This window comes from Lipotes vexillifer, unplaced genomic scaffold (genome assembly GCF_000442215.2).
Source record: "Lipotes vexillifer unplaced genomic scaffold, Lipotes_vexillifer_v1.1 scaffold1639, whole genome shotgun sequence".
Taxonomy (NCBI): Eukaryota; Metazoa; Chordata; class Mammalia; order Artiodactyla; family Lipotidae; genus Lipotes; species Lipotes vexillifer.
This window is the reverse complement of record NW_006782296.1, coordinates 481,722-489,219: the sequence shown is the minus strand read 5'-3', so window position 1 is coordinate 489,219 and position 7,498 is coordinate 481,722. Positions and strand designations below refer to the sequence as shown.

Genomic DNA, 7,498 nt, shown 5'->3' with positions numbered 1-7,498 from the left:
TTTTAGTTTCAGCTTAAACAGAAGCAGAGGGATTTCCTCTGGGGTGTGTGTGTTGTGTACACCATTTATTGAACCCCTACTATGTGCTCAAACCAACACTGTCACATTTAAACCTCACAACAACCCTGTGAGATAGGTGTCATCTCCGTTTCCCAGATGAATCTTGGAAAGTGTAGCGATATGCCCAAAGTCACAGGGTTGCGTTAGGGGCTGGAGCCTAGGTTTAGCTGCATTCAAAGGCTAGTTCGCTTACTGTTCCTTCCTCTACTCTAGTTTTCAACTTTGCAGCTACAAGAAGGGACCCTTGAGCCTCCATGGGCAGAAGGAAAGACAACCCTGCAGCCAGAACACTTCCTTCGGTCCAGAACTAAAGAGCGAGAGCTTTGTTTCCTGACGGAAAGGGGGGGGGGGGAACCCGCGAGAGCCGGAAGTTGCGCGTCGCGTCCTCGCGCCGGCCTCCTTGGCCGCGGGGTGAGGCTGCATCGGACTGCCCTTCCTCAAGATGGCGTCGAAGATCGGTTCGCGACGGTGGATGCTGCAGCTGATCATGCAGTTGGGCTCGGTGTTGCTCACACGCTGCCCCTTCTGGGGCTGCTTCAGCCAGCTCATGCTGTACGCTGAGAGGGCCGAGGCGCGCCGGTGAGCAGGCCCGCGCGGCCGCCGAACGCGGTGGGGGCGGGGCGGCCTGTCCCAGCAACGAGGGTGCGGTGAGGTGGGGAAGAAGTGGGACCCTGGACTGGGAGGAATTGGGACCTTGGACTCGTTAGGGACTCTGATCCGGAGCAAGGTGGGCATGGAGCGTAGTGTGGGGGTCCTGGCTAGGAGAGGGGCCGCCGGTTTGGGGAAACAGTGGAGCTTGCGGGAACCCAAGGGGTCTCAAGGCTCTTTCCCCCCCCGCTTCATTCTGTGCTTCGTTCTGTCCTCGTTCCTTCCCCGCTCCCGGCTCGCAGGAAGCCCGACATCCCAGTGCCCTACCTGTACTTCGACATGGGGGCGGCCGTGCTGTGCGCTAGCTTCATGTCCTTTGGAGTGAAGCGGCGCTGGTTCGCGCTGGGGGCCGCGCTCCAGCTGGCCATTAGTACCTACGCCGCCTACATCGGGGGCTACGTCCACTACGGGGACTGGCTGAAGGTGAGCGCCTCGGCCCTAAGTGGGACTTCGCTGGGGTGTTGGGGAGCCAACGCCCGGGACAGTTGGGCAATGCCTGGTGCTGTCCAGGAGCACAGTGCGAAGCCTGGAAAGGCTGAACCCCCAGGCGTGTAGAGGTTATTACAGACGGCAAGAAAGGAAGGACCTTAGAGACCACGCAAACCTCCCCTTCAGAGTGTGGAAACTGAGGTCCAGAGATGCAAAACAGACTTTCCCAAAGTTACACCACAGTTAGCATTACAGGTGTGACCAGAACCCAGGTCACCTGGTTCCCAGAACCCTTTAAACCGTTAGTTCTCTCAGACTCATAGGGCAAAAGGGACCTTAGAGAGTACCTGGTCCACCCAACTGATTTTATGAAGTTTATGTAATCCTAGGGCAGCATTTAAGCCTGTAGATGCCAGGACCTGTGCCAGGCACTACAGGCTTGGAGATTAGCCTGGACCAAGGCATTACCCGCAAGGAGTGGACTGTCAGTCCAATAGGGGAGGCAGATGTGTGAATAGCTATAGGACAGTGAGATCAACGGTTAGTTATGGAACAGCGTATACTATATAGCAGAAAGAACACTGGGCTTCGAGTGTGCAGACCTGGGGGTGGGGAGGGGGGCAACGCTTGGTATCTGGGTTCTGCCACTTACTTTCTGTAGGACCTTGGACAATTTTATTAACCCCTCTGGGCCTCAGTTTCTACTTCTGGTAAAAAAATTACCTATCTCTGCTCTACCTGCCCACCACACTTGGAAATGGTAAGAGGGTTCATCAGGTGGAATGGGATGTATAGAGATGGGCAGTTCTGCGCTCCGGGAAACCAGGAGAAGTGTGGTGGCTTCAGGTCCTGACTGGGGTCCCCTCGCCTCGGCCTAGGTCCGTATGTACTCTCGCACGGTTGCCATCATCGGTGGCTTTCTTGTGCTGGCCAGCGGTGCTGGGGAGCTGTACCGTCGGAAACCCCGCAGCCGTTCCCTCCAGTCCACCGGCCAGGTCTTCCTGGGCATCTACCTCATCTGCGTGGTAGGTTGGGGGACTGTTGGCTGGAGGTGCTTGACTGGGAGTGAGAAGTGAGCCCGTGCCTGGCGCCTGGCAGAACCCAGGGAGGTGGGCAGAACGAGGCCTTGCATGTAGTTCCTTACGGCCTGGCTCCCGGCAGTGGCCCCTGCCAAATTCTGGGCCTCGGGGGCCCTTCAAGTGCCTGAGACCTGGCTGAGAGTCCCTTCTTCCGGCATTATTGCCACTGGGGAGAGAAGAGGCCGGGTTGACCCTTCAGTCCCAAGCCTGAGAGCCAGAAGAACAAGTGGGACGGGTCCTCTCGTGGCTTCAGCCCCCAGAGGACTGGGAGAGGGGACAAAGGAGAGGTTTGGTAGAGTTCAGGTCCCAGATGGGACTCTGCCGCTTAGAGCTGATGGGGCTGCCTAGCGTAGCCAGTTATGTCCTCCCTGGTGCTCGGGGAGGCCAGTGTGGATGGGGACGTGAACAGGCCCCAAGTCACTTGGCTTCATCTTAGTTGCTGGGCACCATCTCCCATGTGCAGAGCTCTGTATTCAGAGGTGAGAGCCCCGGTCTGACTGTGGAACCTCCTCCCTTCTGAGACCCCAGGGTGAGGAGAGACAGAGGTCCTAACCTCATGGAGCTCCCTAGTCAGATGGGGAGACACAGGCTTTACTTTCAGAAAGCCCCAAGTCTGAGAGGGGAGTCAGAAGCCCACCTTGTAGGGGCTGGCTTGCATGCCAGGGGTGGCCTTACCCAGACAGGCTCCTCAGCCTGTTGGAGAGCCTTAGAGGATGGTGTGTCTCTAGGCCTACTCACTGCAGCACAGCAAGGAGGACCGGCTGGCGTATCTGAACCATCTCCCAGGCGGGGAGCTGATGATCCAGCTCTTCTTCGTGCTGTATGGCATCCTGGCCCTGGCTTTCCTGTCAGGCTACTACGTGACCCTGGCTGCCCAGATCTTGGCTGTTCTGCTGCCCCCGGTTATGCTGCTCATTGATGGCAATGTTGCCTACTGGCATAACACGCGGCGTGTTGAGTTCTGGAACCAGATGAAGCTCCTTGGAGAGAGTGTGGGCATCTTTGGGGCCGCTGTCATCCTGGCCACCGACGGCTGAGTTGCACAGCGGGAGTCTGAGATGTGTGCAGGGAGCCACTGAGGGCTACCCTACCTTCCTCCTTGCTGGCCCAGTTATGTTTACTTATGCTTCTTGGTCTTATGCTTTGTTTGATCACTTGCGTTGGGTGCATGTGTGTGCGTGCGCATGTGTGTGCGTGTGTTGGTAAGAGGCAGTCTCTTCCCCAGTTCCTGGGCTTGGGCCTTGGTGAGGTGGGAGCCCTGATGACTCTGCCTTACAGGTTTCTTTTTCTTATTTGTTATGAGGAGAGCTGAGGCCAGCTGCTCCCTTGGGTCTCCCGTCCCAGGGAAGGGAGTAAGGCAGGGCTAGGGTGGGGTACTGAGAGTGGGAGACAGAGGAGAACCGGAAGTGAGCCAATGTGAAACATCCCTTTTTGAACCTGGCAGATGCAGCTAGGCTCCGCAGTGCTTTTCTGAGACTGAGAGCGAGTGAGTGTGCACGTCGACACGTGGCTCAGGCCCAGGAGGAGCAGAGGGGCCGGGCACCACGGAAGTCATGTGGGCTCTCAGGGTGTGCCAGCGGCAGAAACAGCACTAGCTGTCACCCACCTTGAGGGTAGAGCAGGCCCAAGTTTACTCTGGGGTTTGCAGGGGTGGGACAGGCAGCAGCCAGCAGCAGCTGCCTCTGGCCTTCTGTTTCCAGCTCCGTGGTTGGCCTGGTGGGGGTGAGTGCCCTCCCAAACACCAGACCACACAGTCCTCCAAAAATAAACATTTTATATAGACATTTGGCTTTGCTTCTCTGTTCTCCCCACGGGGCACTTAGCCATTGGCTGGGATTGATCTTGGGTTTCTTGAAATACCATATCTGGTTAAGCCCCACCTTGATCCGCCCATGATCTTCCCCCTGTTCTGAGCGTTCCCACAGTCCTTTGGCTCTCTTTTCAAGAGTCTCCGAATGCTCCCTGTAGTATATGCTTTGACCTTTCACTTCAGTTCCTCTTGTGGCTTATCTTTTCCTCCCCATTTGGTGCCATCTCTTTTCGAAGAAGTCTTTGGTGAGGGCAGCTAGAGGGAGAGAATTGATATTAAGTGTCACTATGAGGCTGAGGAGTTTTCATTTCACAGGTGAGGAAATGGAGGCTCAGAGAAGGTGAGCAGCTTGCCTCAGGCCACAGAGCTGGATTCCAGGTCAGGTCTGTCTGATGCCCACGCCCAGATATGTACAGGACACCAGCCCACTCTTGGGGGTTGCTTGTGTCACAGCAGCCCCGTGTGTGTGCCATGGTGACCCCCTCCCTACTCGTCCGCACACCTCCTGACAGAAAGTAGCCCCAGCAGCCAGTATGGTGCCTGGCACACGGTGGGGGACAAAAATGTGAAATGAAACCTCAGGCTTTGGACTCCTACCCGTCTGAGATGTTCTCTTCCTGCAAAGATGGAGGCACAACCTCCAGGGGGGCCCAGGGAAAAACATCCAAGTCTGGACTTGGCCCTGAGCCCTGCCTGGAAAGGGAGCTGGGGCTGCTGTCAGTCTGGTCTGTGGCATGGAAGATGTTTCCTAACTAAGGGGTAGGGGAGTCTCTCTGGGGACTGCTGACAGCTGGGGGAGGGAGGTGGTGGCAGCATTCATCTGGGGGCCTCGGCCTCATTTAGCTCCTCTCTTCCCGCTAGGAAGAGGTTCCCCAGCCCTCAAGATCTTGTTTCCAGAGGGTCACTGCTAATTTCCTTTCAAGTGTGAGCTGACTTTCAGACAAGTATTTGCATTTTAATCAAGGTCTCCTGAAAAGTTGCAAGACCCGAAGGAACTAAAACGAATGGTGGAATATCAGGCAGATGTGGGTGATATTTTGAGCAAGGGAGCCTCAAAACAGCACAGAGACCACAGACACTGGCCCACCCTTAAGCCTTGAGTAGAGCCCTCAAAGGCAAGCCCTCCTCCCCCCAAATCCCTAGACCGAAAATTCAAGGCCATCTGGTTGTGGCTTTGGAGCAAGTAGGGGGTCTTGGGCAGGCCCTTCTCCTTCCTGCACTTGTCCTCACTTGGGTGCCCCCCTCTGGGAAGGGTAGAGTAGGGGCTGCTGCCTCCTCTGCAGCTCATTCAGCCAACAAGCCTGGTCCGGCCTGTGGCTGCCTCGGGTCACCTTCAGCAGGCATGGCTTTTGGTCCACCCTGGCTGTCCCAGGGCCTGCAGGGCTGGTAGAGAGGGTCAGCTGCCTGGGTCAGAAGCCGGCTTGCAGAAGGAGTCTGGCAGCCCCTTGGCGTGGTTGACCAGCTCATAAGAGTCCCGGATGTCGGCTAGGCCGAACCAGAAGAAGATCCACTGCTTGTTCGAGAAGCTGCCATCGCTGTGTTTGAAGTACCTGGTGGAGGTGGGAGATAGGTTTTAGGCAAGGCCAGTGCTCACTGCTCACTGGTTCATTTACTGAGGACCTACTACAGGCACACCTCGTTTTCTTGTGCTTCACTTTATTGTGCTTTGCAGGTACCCCGTTTTTTACAAATTGAAGGTTTGTGGAAACCCTGTGTGGAGCAAGTCTATCAGGGTACTTTTTCCAACAGCATTTGCTCACTTCTTGTCTCTGTGTTGCGTTTTTGGTAATTCTTGCAATATTTCAAACGCTTCACCAGCAAATAGATGATTATTCACTGAAGGCTCAAGTGATGGTTAGCAGTTTTTGGCAATAGAAGTATTTTTAAATTAACGTATATACACTGTTTTTTTTTTTAGACATAATGCTATTGCACATTTAATAGACTACAGTATAGTGTAAACATAACTTTTATATATACTCGGAAACCAAAAAATTCATGTGATTTACTTTATTGCAATATTCACTTTATTGTGGAGGTCTGGAACCAAACTGGCAATATCTCTGCCTGTACATGCTGGACACTCTGCTAGGACCTGTGGTGTGTAATCTGATTTTATCCTCATAGCATTAGCCAATGGCCTGGTGTTGTTACGCTTTTTTCACAGAGAAGCAGCTAAGGCTCAGAGAAGTTAGCTAACTAGCCAGAGTCACACAGCTAGGAGGGTTAGAGTGAGGCTCTCTTTTGCTCTCTCCACACTGCCTTGGCTGTGCAGGCCGGGAAGGGGTTCTTGTTCACTTCTTGGTGCCCACAGAGCAGGGTAGTGGGGGATGAGGTGATAATTGCAGAAGGAAAGAGAGGAGGGAGTGTTCCACTGGAGATGCAATGGGCCTGGGGTCAGAGCTTGGCAACTGGGCCTGGAATAGAGCCCTGAGGATTTCTGCAGACCCTGGGGGAGGCAGGCTGCTTCTTGGGTGGAGACTGTCTTCAAGGAATCTACCCTAGCAGGGCAGAGCTGGGTTAAGTGTGCTCTGCCTCTAGGGAAATCTCCGGCTCCGTGTGTGTGGTCCACTCCCTGGGGAATGTGGGGCCACACTGAGCAGGCCATTTCCCTTGGGGAAGAATGGCTAATGAAAGAAGGGGAGGCCTAGCCTTCCTGACTGGTGGTCCCCGGGGCGTAGCTGGCCAGAGCTGGAGAGGAGAGTGGGGGCGGGGCCCAGCCCAGAGCCGGGAGGGGCGGGACCTACCAGGGATTGATGGGGTTGGTGACCCGGGAGCGCCAGAAAAGCGTCTGCAGGTCCCGCCGCAGGCGCTCCCACAGCATCTGGCCAGAGCCTTGGCCCTGGCGGCTGGAGCTCACCACAAACTTGTCTAGATACGGGGTGCCCCCAAGTACAGGCTCCGTGGTCAGAATGGCAGCCGCGTTGTACCTGGCGCAGTGGGGGAGAGGCAGGCTGGGACCTCTCCTTGGTCCAAAGCTCCCCGGCTCTGTCCCTTGGTCCCTGCCCTCTGGGGCCCGCAGGCTCACCCCTCAGAGACGTAGACAGAGTGCAACCTCGGGCGCAGCGAGGCCAAGTAGTCGTCCCGGAGCTTTTTGCCGAAGCTGACGTTGACCAGGTTCACTAGGAGGCCCTGGTCCAGGCTGTCCAGGCTGCGCACTCGCAGCATCCGCTCGGCGTTCTTGAACAGCGTCCCGGACCCTGGGGGTGGGACGGAGGAGGAGGGGTGAGTTCGGCCCGAGATCCAGGTCCCCTCCGCTCCTCCGTTTGCGCAGCCTGGTGGGGGTTCCAGATAGGACAGGGGCTGGTGGGGCAATTACTCTCTTTGGGAGTTCTCCATAGTGAGACGCTTCCTAAGATCTGCATAAATTTTCACTCAGGGATTTGCTTTTTCCCCCTGGCAGTTTGTCCCTCAAGTTCCGCCTATCGCCTGTAGTCCCACCTACCTCTCCTAGTCCCGCCTACCCTTGCCC

The 7,498-nt window shown here is 55.9% G+C and overlaps 2 protein-coding genes across 2 annotated transcripts in view; one reads left to right on the top strand and one right to left on the bottom strand.

The window, feature by feature from the left end:
• Positions 1-497: 497 nt before the first annotated feature.
• TMEM101 (transmembrane protein 101) lies at positions 498-3,998 on the top strand. Its single transcript, XM_007455092.1, has 4 exons — positions 498-639; positions 951-1,131; positions 2,016-2,162; positions 2,945-3,998. The coding sequence occupies exons 1-4, from the start codon at positions 503-505 to the stop codon at positions 3,251-3,253; spliced, it is 774 nt and encodes a 257-aa protein (XP_007455154.1). The 5' UTR covers positions 498-502; the 3' UTR covers positions 3,254-3,998.
• Positions 3,999-4,962: 964 nt separating this feature from the next.
• NAGS (N-acetylglutamate synthase) overlaps positions 4,963-7,498 on the bottom strand; it is a 5,313-nt gene continuing 2,777 nt past the window's right edge. The window contains exons 5-7 of the mRNA XM_007455091.1: positions 7,055-7,226; positions 6,774-6,956; positions 4,963-5,576 (exon numbers count right to left, since the gene is read on the bottom strand). Coding sequence (XP_007455153.1) covers positions 5,423-5,576; positions 6,774-6,956; positions 7,055-7,226 — 509 coding nt within the window. The 3' untranslated portion in view covers positions 4,963-5,422. The remainder of the gene's footprint in view (positions 5,577-6,773; positions 6,957-7,054; positions 7,227-7,498) is intronic.

What these genes read in the sequence shown, in the direction of transcription:
- TMEM101 (XM_007455092.1), top strand. Translation starts at nt 503, where the DNA reads ATGGCGTCGAAGATCGGTTCGCGACGGTGGATGCTGCAGCTGATCATG. An exon ending in GAGAGGGCCGAGGCGCGCCG is followed by an intron (nt 640 to 950) that starts GTGAGCAGGCCC and finishes CCCGGCTCGCAG; the next exon opens with GAAGCCCGACATCCCAGTGC. An exon ending in ACTACGGGGACTGGCTGAAG is followed by an intron (nt 1,132 to 2,015) that starts GTGAGCGCCTCG and finishes GCCTCGGCCTAG; the next exon opens with GTCCGTATGTACTCTCGCAC.